The 18,393-nt window shown below is 38.1% G+C and overlaps 1 protein-coding gene across 9 annotated transcripts in view; it reads left to right on the forward strand.

The window, feature by feature from the left end:
• The window catches only part of LOC121515728 (NLR family CARD domain-containing protein 3-like), a 35,923-nt gene extending 17,786 nt beyond the window's left edge, over positions 1 to 18,137 (forward strand). For 3 of the 9 annotated variants that reach the window (XM_041796664.1, XM_041796663.1, XM_041796665.1), the window contains exons 6-17: positions 1,042 to 1,218; positions 4,044 to 4,217; positions 5,237 to 5,280; positions 5,389 to 5,477; positions 9,328 to 9,371; positions 9,780 to 9,994; positions 12,567 to 12,820; positions 12,966 to 13,088; positions 13,237 to 13,378; positions 13,976 to 14,101; positions 14,191 to 14,238; positions 16,365 to 18,137. In XM_041796664.1, the coding sequence (XP_041652598.1) occupies positions 1,042 to 1,218; positions 4,044 to 4,217; positions 5,237 to 5,280; positions 5,389 to 5,477; positions 9,328 to 9,371; positions 9,780 to 9,994; positions 12,567 to 12,820; positions 12,966 to 13,088; positions 13,237 to 13,378; positions 13,976 to 14,101; positions 14,191 to 14,238; positions 16,365 to 16,717 (1,789 nt within the window). In that variant the 3' untranslated portion in view covers positions 16,718 to 18,137. Of the gene's footprint in view, positions 1 to 1,041; positions 1,219 to 4,043; positions 4,218 to 5,236; positions 5,281 to 5,388; positions 5,478 to 9,327; positions 9,372 to 9,779; positions 9,995 to 12,566; positions 12,821 to 12,965; positions 13,116 to 13,236; positions 13,379 to 13,975; positions 14,102 to 14,190; positions 14,239 to 15,685; positions 15,754 to 16,197; positions 16,276 to 16,364 lie in introns of those variants that run through there. The other 6 variants (XM_041796666.1, XM_041796667.1, XM_041796668.1 and 3 more) reach the window with 6 other exon arrangements.
• The last annotated feature ends 256 nt before the right edge of the window (positions 18,138 to 18,393 follow it).

Genomic DNA, 18,393 nt, shown 5'->3' on the forward strand with positions numbered 1-18,393 from the left:
AACCAAAATGTGACCACAATGACGCTTATTGCGCACATACATAAATTTACTGCATATTTGAAATATGATATATTCTTACCTATTGATCAAAAGGGCCCATGCATCCTCATGCATGTCCATCCACTTGCTATGAAGTGAGGGCAAAGTTGAAATTGTTTAAATGTCCCCCTTTCTTAGTCCCAGACTGCAGAACTCAGAAGTAGCATTTTTGACTGTAAACACTCCACTTACGGCATGTCTGGCTGTAAACATAGACGCAGATTCGCACCCGAGCACACATGTAGGAGCAAACAAACTTTCTTACACATGTAGCCCACTCTCAGACATCCATATCTAGTGGCATGAATCATTTCATTTAATTCTGATGATGTTTAGTGGATGAAATAGCGCTTCAAACACTCTGAGTCCATGGAAGAAGTCCTGCATGTGTGTTGCCAAAGGGGTTAAAATGGTGCGCTGGCACCATCTGCTGGATCACTGTGGAATGGTGAAATTTAGATCCCTGGTAATCGAGTGACTGCAAAGAAACAGCTGCTATAAGTTGTGTTGGTGCCATAGACACACAGTCAAAAAACATGTTTTGAATGAAAGTCTATTGTCCAGATTTCAGACAAACAAGGATGGATGGAGCTATTTCACGTCAATCGAGTTCTATGGGCAACACAATTTTTTTTTTTTTTTTTTTTTTTTTTAATATGAAGGAAATCATAACTTTGGCCAAATTTAATGCCTCAATCTATAAAAATGTGACTATCAACTCAAAAAAATGATGATAAAAATGATGAATGTCCTCAAAACGGACATAGTAGGATCTGAGGGTTAAAAGCTTTTTTTCATCAACTCAGTAGATGAGTGGATAATGTGTGTGGAAGGCTTACTGTATGGTGACTAACAGAGACTAAAGAACATAGACACTTGGTCAATGAATAGTATTCTATCCTTAAATGCTGGCATTCACAGTTTATTATTTTTTCAAAGTGCATTTACTGTATCAGTTGAGCATTTACTCAGTCCTATCTTCATTGATGTGATTTTTTTCAGACTGAGTAATTGCAGTTTGTCAGAGATCAGCTGTTCTTCTCTGGCCTCAGCTCTGAAAGCTAACTCCTCACATCTGAGAGAGCTGGACCTGAGCTACAACGACCAGCTCCAGGATTCAGGAGTGAAGTTTCTGTGTGACTACCTGCAGAGTCCAAACTGTGAACTGGAGACTCTGAGGTCAGAAATTCTTGTCACTTTATTGTGTCATTTTTTTTTTTTTTTTTTTTCTTCCAAGCAGTGTTGTAGTCGAGTCACCAAACCTTGGGTCTGAGTCGAATCCTGAGTCCCTAGTGTTCAAGTCTGAGTCACCAAAGAAAAATCCTAGTTGAGTCCCCTTTAACTGAATCTGAGTCCTAGATCAGTTCCCAGTACCTAAAACCTAGAGCCAGATTAAATTAAATTTTGAATTATTTTAAGCCAAGGACTAGCGGAGCTGTTTACAGCAGTTGTGAACCAACAAAACCAAACATCTACGACCTTGTGATGGAGTAGACTTACAGACAGGGTTCATTTTGGCAACTGTTTTTAGTTTTAGTCTTTAGACAAAAATAGTATAGGGATGCACCGAAATGAAAATTCATGGCTGAAACCAAAAAACGAAAATGAGGAAATCAAGGCCGAAAACCGAAACATCGAAAGAAATTATTATGCCAGTTATTAGTACCATTGCATTTATGGCTATGACTGTGTACTAACCTCACTAATATCAATTGCAATTGCAAAAATTAATATTAATGCTTCAAAGAATAAATCAATTACAAAATTATGTAAATATTTATTAAGCACTTCATTCCAACAATACACAATATAAAATAAAATAAAATACGAAATAAAATGTTTAAATTGACCGAACTCATGCACACATTAAATCAGTGGTTCTCAACCTTTTATCAATCATGTACCCCCTGTGAAGTGTTTTTTCAGCTAAGTACCCCCCAACAGCGCAAAGCTTTTTGGCCAAAAAGAAAGACATTAAACAGCGCTGAGACAGCCGTCTGATTTATCAAACTTTGTAACTGATAAACACTTTCAAATAACAAATATTAGATTTTTTTTTCATACATTTTAAATGTTAAAAATGCATGACTAAAATCATGGCACAGCTTCTCATCTCTAAATGTGGGAATTCAAATTAATGTAGCTAATGAAAACAGTGACTTGAAAGGCTTTAAACCCAGAAGTGTGCAAAACTCTGCTCGGCTGCAGTGGTCTCTCTGGAACAATTTGGAAATAAAAACATAGAGCTAGAGAGAACTTAAAACCTGTAAATATTAAACAAATTATAAAAAAGACTGCGAAACTCACACAGCTGGAGTTGTTTCTAAACTAATGGGACTTTAGTGAAATATTTACCAACACAGTCTCCTCTGACCTCAGACAAACAACTTATAAATGCTCCGGATCAACCAGCTAAATGACTCTATGAACAGTCTGGAACACAAACAGGTGAGCCAGTCTGTGGGCTGTGGAGAGAGTTAACTCCTCTCACCACGAGCCTCAGCTGTGCAATATTATAACTCTATTGATCATATTTGACATAGAATGAATGAAAAGTCAGTCCTTCCTCTTTCAAACTTGGCTGGCACAGTGAATGAAACCGTGAAACAAAACGGCACTGACATCCTGGCTGTGCGTGAAAGTGCCGCGTTACGCATGGCGTGAAGGACAAAGAGGGACAAACCTCCTTTTATCTTCCGCTGCAATAAATATCACTGTTTATCAGAGGACAGAGAAAACACACTGCAGACGTTCGCAGCACGAATGTGATTTTAGAATGTAATACGTACGCAAAATCGTGTTGTTCCTGACATGCAAAGAAAGGCTTTTTTTCTTAAATAGTCTGCATGTATTTTAAAATCTCGTGTACCCCCTGGAGTGCCTTCACGTACCCCTATTTGGGAACCACTGATGCAAGCATGTGCTGGCCGCGGTTTTTGCTTGTGTCATCACAATGCCGTGTTTCGGCCTTGTTGTTTCGGTGATAAAAGTCTTTCAGCCAAAAACCAAAAATGCACTTTTGGACCATTTATGGCCGAAAATTTTCGGTGGCTGAATTTTTGGTGCATCCCTAAAAAGTAGGTTTATTTTAGACACATTTTAGTCCTGATCAACCTTCACTTTAGTTTTAGTGGATGAAAACTGAAAAACATTCCAGTCCAGGATGATATATATATATATTTATATATATATATATATATATATATATACACACACACACACATATATGTATGTAGAGGTCTTATCCCACAATATGTTTAAATTCCAAACATTTATTTTCCTGCATTCTGATCTATTCTGTCCTCTGGAACCAATTTCTAAATTTTCTGCACCACTTTGGAATTATTATATGCATCTGTGTTTTAAAATCTACTTTACTGTTTATTAAGCACATTTTGACACTTTGATTTGCATTTTAAGGTATATGGTCTTTAAAATAATTCCTACAGCTGAAGCTTTCAACAAGTAGCCTGTTCATACAGTATGCAATTTAACATCACATTTACTTCAGCCTTGATTACAGACTGCCAAATAAAGAAAATATAAATATGACACAAATTTGATGAATTTTTGAGACATGTGGTTGCGCAGTTAAGTAGTGACTGTATGTTATTTTAACGCAATTTAGATTTTTATTTAGAAAAGGTGTCGTATACGTTGATTTACTGCTCTGAATCAGAACTGAAACTCTATCTCCATGTAGGATGAACAAAAATTCAGGGAAAGTGGTTGTTTTTGTTCAAAATCAGACTGTAAATTGTTCTCAGAAAAAGGAAAAAAACATTTTAAAGCTTTTTTTCATCAACTCAGTAGATGAGCGGATAATGTGTGTGGAAGGCTTACTGTATGGTGACTAACAGAGACTAAAGAACATAGACACTTGGTCAATGAATAGTATTCTATCTTTAAATATTAGAATTACCAGTTTATTATCTCATCAATGTGACAATATTACAGTTAACCATATGACTCACTCCCATCTTCATTGATGGGATTTTTTTCAGACTGAGAAAATGCAGTCTGTCAGAGATCAGCTGTTCTTCTCTGGCCTCAGCTCTGAAGTCTAACCCCTCACATCTGAGAGAGCTGGACCTGGGCGGTAACCTGCTTCAGGATTCAGGAGTGAAGTTTCTGTGTGATTACCTGCAGAGTCCAAACTGCAAACTGGAGACTCTGAGGTCAGAAATTCTTGTCACTTTATTGTGTCACTCTTTTTTTTCTTTTGTTCCAAGTGTCAGTGTTTTTCAAATTATCAGATCATTTGTTTATTCAGCAGTACCCTGTTTTTCTGTGTGGTAAAAAATCACTAAAATGGATGTTTGACATTTAAATTATTAGACAGATTAGCCTCATTGAGATCAGAGGTCTTATTCCTAAGGGTGACCCATCCAAGAAGAGTAAAATACTGTTTCAACAACAAAACACACTCAACCAGTACAGAATAAAAGTCAATAATCAGTTTGAATAAAAATAAAATATAAAATATCCACTCATCAGCTCTGAAGAGTTACCCCTCACATCTGAGAGAGCTGGACCTGAGCTGGAACTACCTCCAGTATTCAGAAGTGAAGGTCCTGAGTGACCTTGTAGAGAGTCCACACTATAGACTTGAGTCTCTGGGGTCAGTGAAACATTTCTGTCAGCTCATGTTGTTTGAGAAGTGTTTAACTGGAGGAGTACATTTTTGTTTCTATGGAGTATCCCAGCTTTTCTAATTCTACTACATGAGCTCCTAAATCCAGCAGTCAGAGTAATGAGTTAGGAACTAAGAATGAGGAGCACTGGTACAGAGGCACTTGTAGTAGAGATCAAATGAACACCATTGTGATTGAAGCCTCAGGATTCTGCAGTGATAACACAACTCAGAGGAAGGCTCAGTGGTAACCAAACAGATCAGTCATGTCATGAACTCATCTTCTCTTTTATTGATCTGATTAAATTAGTGTCATTTTTGATTTACAACACTGAATTCAAGCTGACTTTTGAGCAAAAATGGAAAGTTACAGTGATTTATATTTTTATCAATTTTTGAATCATTTTAAAAACCTCTTTGGTTTGATTGGTTAATCTCTTTAGTGCAGGCACAGATTGTGAGATTCAACAGGTGGTTGTAGTCTTTATAGTGGAGATAATATGATGTGTGACTTTGAAGTTGGCTAACTTAGAGAACTTTTTTTTCTCCCAACTGGATCAATAGCTTTGGGGATAAAGAGATCATCAGAGCTGATGATGAGAAAAAATGTGAGTTTTGAATTGATGTATCCTTCCCCTAAGAACTTTATATCAACATCTGATTTGATAATCAGCTGTTGTTGGTTGTTAAACTTTGTTCTTACCTTTTTTAAACAGCTCTGAAGGCCCAACACTTCTCACTATCAGGAGACTTCAGTGTCAAAAAGGATGAGAAGGAAAACCTTCATCTGCTTGATGATAAAATGGTGAGGAGAAAAAAAACATCTGCAGTGTGATCCATTAGCCACAAACTACTAGAACTGAAAATTACCGAGATTTCACCACTGAAAGAACACATTTGTCTAAAATGTCAAATAGAAAATCAACTCTTAGTTTTATTCAAAAGAATTCTTAAAGGGGACATATTATGCGAAAATCACTTTTTCAGGTTTTTCCAACAAAAATATGAGCCCCTGGCCTGTCAACAATGCCCTCACGTACCGGAACAATCCATTCCCTCCTCCGCTCTCTTTCTCCACCTTTCAGAAAATATGTGCAGCAACAAGACGTTCTCAGATTTTCCCCTCATGTGGGGAGTTCAGCCCTCATCTCCTGATCTTCCTCTCAGCTGCCAACTGAGATTCTGGATAGCTCGGTGGGTTACCCTGCTGACTTTGGTCAGGGGGATTGTTGGTTCGAATCCCAGTCAGGTCCTTAACTTTAAATAAAAATATCTGAAACATTGTATCATCGGGAGCGCCACATCCATTTCTTGAAAGGGGTGTGGTCAGGGCCGGAGTCAGACAGCTCATTAACATTTAAAGCCACAGACACAGAAACAGCTCATTCTCAGCAGGGCTGAAACAGAGGGCTTTGTAGACATGCAGAAATCCAATACTGGAGTGTTTTTTTAGAAACAGACTTCACAGTCATGTTTTGGGGACCTCTGAGAACAATATAAACTTGTTTAAAAGGGTAAAATATGTACCCTTTGAAGGAAATATTTACCGTTGGAGATATTGCCTTCTGATAATACTACTGTCTACACCAGGGTTCCCCAGCCAAAAGCCATATATATATATATATGTATATATATATATATATATATATATATATATATATATATATTTATATTTATATGTAGTTTGACACCATTAAAATTTCTTGGATGTTGGCATGTTATAAATATAATTATACCATGGTCTTGGTGAATACTCAATTCTGATTGGATCTGAAAATTCCTTTGGTGTCCATTAACTTCTGATATATGAACACCGTTCGAACTTCACTAGTAGTTCCGGTAAAACAATCATTTCACTGTCCCAAATTAATGCGCAGCAGCTGTTAGCGGTTGATCTGTTAGGAGTAACCATAGCAACATGAGACAGTCATATTTTCTGAGCAGGGAGTACAGCGCTGCCAGCCTAAGGAGCCTTTTAAGCTGTTTAAGACCAGTAACGTAGAGGGTCTTATCTTCTATATCCATGTACGTCCTGTTTCCAAACAGCTAGTCTGCTAAAACTAAGCTTTCTATCAGATGACTGTTCATGTTATCGTATAGGTTTATAGTCTGATCACAGATGACTCTCAGTCTCACTCGTCTTCATGTCTTCTCATTGGTAATTCTGTTCAGAAAGTGCGCTGAGCGGACTAGTTTTTTTGTGCCGTTGTGACTTGATATCTATGGCCCGTCCTATTTACTTGAGTACTGAATAACGTTTACATTCCCTAAGAACGTTATGGGATTGGAATGGTATTCCAGTTGTTAGTCAAGCCCTCAGGCGTTGCTAGGGGAAAGAAATTGTTTAAGTAAAACTTTATATTTTGATTGAAAAATGTATGAAATTATAAATTAATAGTTTTAATAATTGTTTCTGTTGGCAAGTGACTATGGTAAAAGCAGGTTAATGCCCTTCGAGTTGTCTAATTATCTGGGATTAATGGATTAATTAATCCTTACATAGCAAATCTGAAGTTGTTAAAAAGATTGATAAAAAAACATATGTATGTTAAAGCTGGCACAACGTAAAAAATACAAATGCAATCAAATCAATTTTGTAGCTAATCTTTGACCCATCCAAGACTCTCATCAGCACCAAGGCCCCATCTTTGTACTATTAATTCTATGAAAAAAGAATCTACTTTTTGTGTTGTTTTTTGGTAAAATATAAAATATTTCAAATGATTAAACTGGCATCCACAGGGTTAAAATCTTGAAAATGATTGAATGTTTGGTAGTTTTGAGCAAGTCTGAAGTTGTGAAAGAGATTTATGAAAAAAAAGTAGGAAAAAATATTCATGCATTGTGATTAAATAGCAGTTTTTTTGTATGTGTACATTTTTGCCTCGAAGGTGTCCAGAGGATACGAAAAGCAACATTAGATAAACGACATTTAAGTGTAATACATGTTGGAATTTTAAAAATTTTAACTAAAACGAAAATTTCCTGCAAAAATTCATGCCATTAGCTGTAAAACTGCCAAAATGATCACAAATTTAAAAAAAAAAAAAAAAGGTTGAGAAAAATGGTCAAAAATGCCTGAGGAGGGCATAAGGGTTAAGGTCCAGAAAATATGAATACTAGTTTCTGATCATTTCTTTTCTGCCTCCTACAAACACCAGACTATAAACAGGAGTGTAGCATCTTCTCTAATGTGATCAGTGTAAACGCTGGAAACATCAGCTGACAGCAGCCCCACTTTACTGTAACACATGGTTTACAGATATCATAGCCTTTATGATAGAAATATAAACCTTGGCCATATGACGACAACTTGTAGATTTCAGATTTCAGATATTTTTCTGATGATGAAAATTCATCTAAAATGAGTAAAACAGTTTAGACTGAATCCTGATGTCTAATGAGACAGAGGGAGAGGAGGAGCATGAATAAAAATGTTTCATCTCTTTCATTCAGACACTATTTTTCTTTAGGTCCATACGTGATATAGACACAAATATAGCCTCCTGAAGGTTAAATATTATTATACTACTGTGGCTTTGAGCTCATTGTCCATTTAAACAGGAGAGGCGGAAAATCTATAACGACGTGTGCAATGAAAAATGCCAACATAAACATTAGACAGTGAACAGGCTGCATCGTTCTCTGTGCTCTGGAATATTTATCAGTCTTTATTTCATGTGAACTTTATCAGAGTTTCATTACTGTGCTTCTGAGTAGCCCTAAAATAATAAAATGAAACATGAAGGACAGACAGACCATGGATGAATCATTATGCTGCTGCTCTCTGTGTAAATATGAAACAATGAAATGAACTTCAGCGTAACAGCTCAACTTCACTCTGTAGATTTTACCTCGGTGGTTCAGGGTGTACAGAAGCGCTGTGCTCTTTGTTCCCACACTGTTGTTCATTACTGGTTATAAGCAGCCCTGTGTCTGTGTCCAACATTACTGTCGCTATTAAAGTCCTTTTAATCCATATCCACCTCGTTTTCTGCTTTCCTGGTGGTCACAGCAGGTGATCTCAACGTGTCCTGATGAAGCTCTGCCCTAGATTCAACCCTCCGTGGGTAGTCTGTGGGCTGGCAGCAGGTCGGCACAGAGAAAATGCAGAAAAGCAGGGTGTAGTTTAACAGACGTCTACAGACATCTGAGCCACTCCACCCAGCAGAGATTTGGAGGGTACATGAGAGGAGAGTTCTCCTACAGTTTAAAGGGAGGGCAGTGACTCACTGATCATTGAGACTGTCACACACATTTACTATCCATGCACCCCTATCAAAAATCAGTATATTTTCCCTTTAATGGACATTCCTGGATGATATTAAAGAGACTAAATGACTCAAGAACCAACAGAAGTGTCACAGTGTGACAGTCTAATATTCTAGGAAAACTTTTAGGCTGGTTCTCATTTTGGAAGGGAGAATTTCCATCCATGGTTTCAGTCCTGATGTGATCATTAAACAGTAAAAAAGCATCCTAACAGGATGCAGAAAAATGCCTTCATCAGAAATGTACTGCTAGGTCTACAGTGTTACAGTTTGAGTTTAGTATTCTAGCACTCAGAAATCAATCAATCAGATCAACTCTGATCAAACAAACAAGAAGTGAGCCTTTTGTCTAACTAAATAACATTCTTCTTCTCTTATTTCCAGGCTCCATCATCTTTCTCACCTGAAAAGACTGACTCTACATACAGGTAATCTTATAAAAGGCTTTTCCAGCTTCATTGATGGTTCATCAATTTCAGAACCCACTGTTCATCATCTGATAATAACACGACTGTATCTGAAGATGTAGAGGGGGTTTTAATTTCTTCATTCTAAATGGAATTGTGTGTGTTAAACATCAGTAATTTTCTAACTGATGACTTGGTGAGTTTGAAGCAAAGCTCTGCCCTGTATAAGACTGTCAGCAGTTCAGTGCTACTGTGACACAAATATGATCTGAAATGAAATCAAATGTAGATTTGAAAGTTCCTAGGTCATGTGACCAGCAGGTGGTTACATATAATTGAAGAACTTGTGTATTTGAAGAATTCAGAAGTTCCTCCGTCTGATGTGTCTGTGTGAAAGGGTTGAATAAATCCAGACTGTTGGTGTTACAGGTTCAGGTGTCCTGGTCAGGGTGTGTTCCAGTGTGCTTCCACTAGGCTGGTGTTTGCTATGGCAAAGGAGGCGGAGCTTCAGTACAAGACTGTCGAATGGGATGTGGCTCTCCTCCAATCAGCAGGCAAGACAGCTGCAGGGCCGCTGTTTGACATCCGGTGTCCTGAAGAAGCTGTGTGTCAGCTCCACCTCCCACACTGTGAATCACAGGAAGGTAGAGTAAAGGCTGTCTTTAATGATATGTCACTGAACATGTTCAATGAACATGTTTGAATTATCCTGCAGTGATCTGTTGGCCGAGTCTCTCTCCTGTCAAAGCCCTCTCATTCTTCATTTTAAGTCAGTATATAGTGGAACCGTGCTGGGAGCTTTTCAAAATAAAAGCATTCTGTAGTTTCTCCAAAGAAATTCTAAACCAGAGTTTTACCTCTAAAATCAGGAACCAGAAGTGTCCTCGTACCCTGTTTATCATTCCTGTGACATGTTGTTAACCTGCAGACTAACTGAAAGTAAAGCCATGTCACGGCCAAGATGTGTATGTCACATGTCCAGTCTGAGATGGGCTTAAGAATACCACCCCCAGCAGTCTCAGCCTGAAGCAGCACAACCATGGTCTGGTCCAAGTCTGAGCTAGCCCTAACTTTAACACTACATCAAAATTGCAATTTCAGCTGAAGTTGCGTGGGGATGCTGAGAGCTGAACTGAGGAAGAACTTTTGAAAATAGCCAAAAGCACAAAAATAGCTGAAAATAGCATAAAAATAGTACAAAATAGCTTCAAAGTAGCTGAAAATAGCATTCGGTAGCTAACAAGAATAAAAATTGCTGAAAATAGCCTAAAAAAGCTGAAAATAGCGTAAGAATAGCTGAAAGTAGCCTAAAAAAAGCTGAAAATCACCTGAAAGTAGCTGAAAATGGCATTTAATGGCTGACAAAGCATAGAACTAGCTTAAAATATCATGTAAATAGCTGGAATGGAATGGAAAAATAGCTGAAAATAGCATAAAAGCTGAAGAGTGCAATTCCTGATTTGTGAAGAATGTGAAATCATTGCTCAAAATATAGAGTTTAGTTAACAAAAAAATTGAACACTGCCTTATTGACAGAGTAGCCTCTTGAGTCTAAAGGCTGAAATTGAGTGAGATTGTGCTAAAGATGGTGGATATATTTTTCACAGCAGTGTTACTTAACTCTAAACCAAATTGTTGAAAAATACCTTTGCAAGAGCCACAATCTAAGAGGTGAAGCAAAAACAGCTTCAAGTACGTAAAAGTAAGTTAAAGGGGCAAAAAATTGTCAAAAAGAAACAAAATTGGGTGATAAGGGGGGGAGAATGGGGAGGAAAACTGGAAAAGGGGTCAGAAAGTAGCAAAAAAATGGGTAAAAAGTGACAAAAAATGAGTTATAGGTGATATGAAATGGTCCAAATGTGGCAAAAACTAGGAAAAAAGTGGTATTCAATGACAAAAGGTAGCTTCAATGGGTGAAAATTTGGAGAAAAATTGTAAAAAAAAAAAAAAATTGTGAATTATGAAAATGGGCAAAAATGGGACCAAATATTTATCAGGAGAGCAGTTTGTTGGTGAAGTTCTGCCTCTATCTCACACAGCTTCTGTGCTCTAAGTGTGACATCATCACTCTAAGGCTTTTCATTTACCCCCATTGTAAACGTCTGAGAGAGCTCAAATATTCATGAAGTTTGATCAATGATTATAAGAATTCTATAAAAGATATCAATAACTTGAATCATTCCTAAATAGCGGAGGAGTTTTTCTAGGTTTTAAAGCAACAATGAAGTCTGTTTATGGCAGTGAGCTGAAGTTATAAGCCTTAGAAGTTGAAACAGTTTTAGAGGATTTCAAGAGCTGGCTCATCTGAAATAATGTTTTTTTAGTTTTAGAAAAAGCAAAATAGTTAAAAAAGTATAAACAGTATAAAAAAGTATTGAAGGAGGAGATAGCCGGCACGGAATTATAATGATAATAATAAACAAAATGGCCGACACAAATTTCAATACTGTGGATGCTGACTCAGCATCCCCACTAATCAAGGAAAGTTTTAAACCTTCTCTTAAAGGTAGGGAGCGTTTCTGCCTCCTAGATGTTAAAGGGTAGATGAATCCAAAGGAGAGGGTCCTCATAACTGAAGACCCTACCTCCAATACTACTTAGAGACTGAACTGACCACGATAAGTCCATCATACTGGGAGCATAATGTTTGAGAGGGGTAAATATGTGGCACTGTGAGCTCTATAGGGACATTTACATCATTGAGATCCATTTGCTTGTTTGTTTGTCAGAATCAGAATCAGAATCAGCTTTATTGGTCAAGTTTGTGTGCACATACAAGGAATTTGTTTGTTTGTTTTTCCCCTCCCTGGGGTCCACTCAGACAAACAATAAAAATCCACATGGATTAATTTTAAAAAGTCCCAATGGAAAAAAAGCCAACATGTAAAAGACAAAATTAAAATAATTGTTAAATTCCAGCACAGTAACATTTACAACTGACACTATTACAACCAAGATCAATCCACTGGCTTTCCAATCAGGTAATCTCTCATGTTCTCAACTCAAAGTTCAGTTTGAATAAAAAGCATCTTGAACTGTATGTTCCTTATAAAACAGTGAGTACAGTATCTACACAATGACACTGCGCTGGAGAACAAAGATAAGCAGGAGATTCTACAGTGATGATCATGTAGATTCTCAAGAGCTGACATCAGGAGATAAACTCTGACTCTCAGTGGTAACATACTCTAATCAAACCGCTCTGTTCTGTCCCAGGACTGCTTGTTGATGGAGGCTTGTCTGTTGTCCACATCACTGATGATGGGATGACCTTCTTGGAGCCGTTGGAGATCACAGACACTCATGTGGTTGTGATCGTCTCTCACCTATCCCTCTTTGGCCTGGTCTGGGATTCTTTTAAAAGGTTTCTGGGAAATTCCCAGCCAATAGACGGAGCAGTCCTGCTGTTCCTCCGACCTCTGACTATGCTCTACGTGTTTCTGGTGCCAGAAAACATTGATTTCGACAAGGTAAAACTTCCTGTCCCATCTGCTATTTTAACGGATTTCTCTAAATCAGATTCTAACCTTTGTATTGGGGTTTGGAAGAACCTCACGCCCCTTATTAATACACTTACTCTGACACTTTTTTAAACGTTTATTTTCTTCTCTGAAGCTCACTAAACAGCAGAGAGAGGGAGGGGCAGTTTATATCCCGACTGCTTCTATATGTCCTCTGAGCTCTGGTCAGAATTACAGCGTCCACTGTGAACCTCAGGGCTTCACAGTACAGCCAGAGGTGGGATAATCTCATTCACTTCTAATGGTTAGAAACAGTTTTACCATGGATAGAATTTGGTCTCATATTGTTAACAAACTCATTAAGAGTCAAGCTTAAAGATTTCTTTAAGGAGTTGAAAAATAACAATTTGCTTTTACATTTCCAGAATGCACAATTCCGTATCAAATATGGACCAAATTTTTTCCCAACATTTCAAGTTGTCCTCTCGACAAACCAAGAGAAAGTGACTCTGACAATCCAGGACCAAGACAGGAGAGAAGTCTTGACACTTGATGTGTGTCTTAGAGGTAATGTGACAATTGACAATGACAATTCTATCAGCTCAGGTGTGATTCCTACCTGAAACACAGCTGATGTGATTAAACCTGTTTGTTGAAACAAGTCAAACCAGCATGAGCCGGTCCGTCCACAGAGTTTAAAAGTCTTAGCCCATGTTTTCACCACAATGGTGTTTAAGGAGGTTTTAAAAATGCTACTATTTTTGTAGTCATGTAAACAGGCCCCACAGAGCTCCTCTAAAACAGGCGTGTTCCCTTTATGTTCATGAATAGATCCATGAGTTTCAAACCACACAGTCGTCACTGCTCACATACATACGGCTGTTACACTTGAGAGGAATCCACTAGATTTCTCCACTGATGATGACAGTAATGGCTTTGAATTTCTTAGATATAAGCATGCAGTAAACGCTCATCACAACCTAGGCGGCTTGACCCTGAGATACCTGAACTCCTTTACCTGAGGAAGAGACACAGCTAGGAGGAGCAATCCACGGCTTGGTTTTAACACTGACATATTTCGTCTGGAGTGTGTTCTAAGAGTCAAAGTGTTTTAACAATGCAAGCTGTTGATCCTTCCTAACTACTTTGTCTGGTCTCGATCAGCTGACACTCAGAGGGAAGCAGGAAGTGGCACAAACACCGCCCAGGATAGAAGCATCATCACTCCTCAGATTAGTGGAGCTACTGTTAGAGATGTTCATCTCACTGCTACTGTCCTCCACACACAGGGTAATGTTCCCTCTTATTGATCCACTAACTACCTGACTATTTGATTAAAACATCCATAACTCTACAAATGTTGCATTTTTCTGTTTCAGGCCAGTCTGCCCTGAGCGAGACAGACACAGGTCCTCCCAGAAATACAGGTAGATGTCATATTTAACTCTTTAGGGGGGTTTCAGGTCAGGATTTTATGGCTTTTTTTAACCCTTGAGAGTTCATCTAAAATTCTTACGTATTTGTCCCTCAGGACAAAAATGTCAGCTTCCCAAAAACTGCTGTAAAATTATTATGTATCAATATTTTTCCACTTTAAACAATCAGTCTTTTAAAACTACTTCAGCCTGGAAAACATATATACATTTACACAGATAATAATTTTATTTTGACGATTTTTAACCCTTTAAAGGCCAGTATGTTTACACAGCTCCACTGTTTTTAATCAAACAAAATCACAAAAACTCAAATATACAAACACACACTTTTTTTCACACACACACCATGATCCAACATCAGTAGAAACACACATTTATCAATCCAGTAGCATGGCACTTTTGCAGTGGTAAAAAGTGTGAAATTTTGCGGCATACTCTGAAAGGGAAAAGTAGCACCATCTGAACAAATATAAAAATTGAAAGCGTTTACTCAAAATTAGAATCAAACATAAAGGAATTCATTAGTTTATGTTAAGATCAATGTGGGATCAAAAATGTCCTTTTCAATGGTTTTCAATGGGGCATTTTTGGTCCGTAGGAATTTATGTGTCAGTTTTTGTATAGCTTAGCCATTTTAGGCTAATTTAAGGAACTGACTATAATTCTAAAATGCTTTACAAATGAATTTCTCTGGCAAATTTGAGCTGTATTCATTCAGGACAGCTAAAATGCATAGGCCTATAATGGGGAAATGGCTGATTTTAGTGATGAACAGTAAAAATGACAAATTTGACTAATTTTTTCAAAAATGAAACCATAACTTTATAGAATGCATGATAATATCAAGCAATGGCAATGAGATCAAAAAATGTGGTTTGAATGGAGTCAATGGGACGTTTTTGTCCAGAAGTGGCATGATAGGGTAGTAAATTATAAATCAGATGCTACGCAAAAGATTAATAATCCATCAAAGTCAATATTTTGGGTAATCATTGACATATCCAAGCTGGATTTAGAAATAATGCCCCAGCCATCCAACATTTGGTTTAAGGAAGATAACACATTTTTTCACTTTTATTCATAAAAATAACGTTGACTTTAAGTAATCCAACTGGCATTTAAAGGGTTAAAATCCACAAAATGATTGAATGTTTGGTAGTTTTGAGCACAGCTGAAGTTGTTTAAGAGATTTATGCAAAAAAAAAAAGCAGAAAAAATATTAATCTGTTGAGTTTTTATAGCAGTTTTTTGGAAGTGGACATTTTTGTCCTTAATGGCTTTAAAGGGTAGTAAATTAAAGGGATGCCTGAGGGTTAAAGCCTGGTGTACACTGGGTGATTTTCGTCTGATTAAGCCATGAACTTTGAGATGCATGAATCACTTTGAAGTCGCGCTGACTTTCAGTCCGATCAGGTGTCATTTGTCGTGCTGTGTACAGGGGAATATGAGGGCCTACATCTACCCGATCACAGCCTGACCAGCAGACTGGTCCATCTGACCCGACTGGTAGGACAGATTTCTGACACCTTTGATATTTTGTTTGTAGGACTCCAGACACTCCCACATTACAGAATAAATAACATCGGGGGATTTTTTTCCTTTGTAAACTGGCAGGACACGTCCTAAATTATCATGACGGAAGCAGTAATAACTTTCTGATGCAGTTGACACAGAGGTGATGCTGTGTTTTTGTGTGGGATGGATAGAGAGAGAGAGGAGATAGGATTTGAATGGAAACGCTTCACCCTCACTTTGAAGTTTTAAAAGGAAATTACAGATTTCCATCACAGTCTGTCCCAACTTCACTTGTACAGTGTGAGCACTCAGGTCAGGCACGACCAGCAGACCATATAGTGTGAACACACAACTAGTGCACAATGGTCGTGTGTTGTAAGCAATTCAGATGCACAGAATACCAGTGTAATGTACACCATGTATCATTTATCACAGAATGTGGTTCACAAATCAGCATCAACTATGGATCAAATCTTTTCCCAAGTGGTTTCAAGTGAACAAAGATTACCTGATGTGAGAAAAGATGTCATTTTATTTATTAAGTGATAAAATTCTGTAATAATTAAGAAATCAAGTGTGACACAAAGGTTTTTTCTTTCCAGGTTCAAGATGGGAAACTCTGCCAAATATCGTTCCAGAAGAGGACAGAATCCCTATAGGGGACAGGGTTCCAGCAGAGGACAGGGTCTCTGCAGATGCAAGGCTTCTTTCAGTTAGGACGGAGTTCATCAAAAGAGTTTCAGGTCCTGATCTGAACCAGCTCATAGACAGACTCCTGCAGCACGGTGTTATACAGGATGAAGAGATGCAGTCCTTCCACACCAAAGTCAGAGCAGACAAAGCTCGGGATGTGATTGACTCAGTGCGAGGAAAGGGAGCTGCAGCCAGCTCAGTCCTGATTGCCTCTCTTTTTGAGGTGGATCCATGGCTCTGCACAGCGCTGAACTTAAGATGAAAACAAAGAAAGATCTGAGGGGTGTGCTGATGTAAACAGCTGGCTGCTTTACAGTTAACCCTTTCAGTGTTGGAACCTTGAAATGAGATGATAACATGAGGATGAAATACTCCCTCCATTGCAGAGCTCTGAATGATTTGGCCAAGGGGCAACATAAAGATAAAAAATTGACTTGGGCCTAAAACTGAACTCTGTGGTACACCACAGGTAATAGTAGAGGTAGAGGAGTGATGACTTATGGTGGCCACAGAGGTTCACTCTAAAAGATGAGATAAAACCAGATCAGTGTAGTGTCGCTGATGGCCACCCAGTTTAGTTTATTAGTTTATTTGACAGGGGCCATGCAAAACAAAACTGTCAAGCCAGAGTTAGCTATAAAGCCAATTTTCATCTGTGGTCCCTGGGTTTCTAAGAGGTTCAACCAAAACAGCAGGAACAACAGTATCAAAGGCTGCACTGAGATCTCAGAGACTTCAGATGTTCCCCTCCCTTCTATCTGCAGCTAAAACAAATCATTGGTCACCTTGAGGAGGGCCGTCTCAGCGCTGTGACCAGCTCTATAACCAGACTGGAATTTCTCATAGAGGTTGTGATTAGACATAAGAGGTTAAATCTGTGTTAAAACCACCTTTTCTAGAACTCTGGATCCAAATGGAAGTTTTAAAATTGATTAAAAATGTTTAAAAGCAGAGGGGTCAAGGTTAGTTTTCTTTAAAAGAGGTTGGACCACAGCGTGTTAACAGAGGGAATTTCTCCTTAAGTCAAAGAACTGTTGATTATTAATAAAATACAGGGACCCTCAGTTTGCCCATCATCGGTCTCTTGCAGACTCAAACCTGTTGGCTCGATTGGCGTGAATATGTGCCTCAGCTTCCAGACTTCCTGTGGGGGGTCGGCGATAACTGGTATTGGCGAGTGTTAAAACCAGTTAAGGATTGTAGCTACTCTTGGTGGAAAGGAAAGCCCTCTCCTAATGAGGGTTAAATAGAAGCCAACAGGCACCACCCAAAAACAAGAAGGTTTCTGGTCCACAGACGTACAAGTCTGTGTGATCCTGGCAGGTGTTTTAGTCGCTGATGGCAGAATCAGCTGATCAAAAAAAAACAAAACAAAAAAAGAAACCAAAAAAAAAAACAAAAAACAAATCTATGGTCTGAGGTGAAGTACAAAATTGACCCCAGAGACTGTCCTCTGTGGTTTCAACTCATGAGAGTTTTTCCATTTCATCATTTTCTATTTTTGAGCCGATATGTTTGCTGCTGCTTTTGAATTGATTTTACATCATTTTTCACCCATGTAATAATTAAATAAATCATATAATCCGTTTTTCCTGTAGATGAATTTACTTTTACATGTAATCTGTTCAGTCTAACAACTTCATTATCAATCTGGATGTTTGAGTGATTTGATACATTTTTGTCTGAGCTTGAAATAAAATAAAAAGGTTTTCTAAAACCATATCTTAGCCTCTGGTTGGACTTTGTCACTAGAACCGTTGGAGTAACCTCACACACTCTCAGGTTTTAAAATGTGTCCATGTCTTGTTGGATTGTTGAGGATGCAGTTTCATTACAGGACGGTTTTTCTTCCGATCACACAAGGCCCCTTTTGGTGAGTCTCAAGAATCAACACGGCTTCTCACTCTTCTTCTGTAAAACACAGCAGGTCCATTGACA

Source organism: Cheilinus undulatus, linkage group 9, assembly GCF_018320785.1.
Source record: "Cheilinus undulatus linkage group 9, ASM1832078v1, whole genome shotgun sequence".
Lineage (NCBI taxonomy): Eukaryota > Metazoa > Chordata > Actinopteri > Labriformes > Labridae > Cheilinus > Cheilinus undulatus.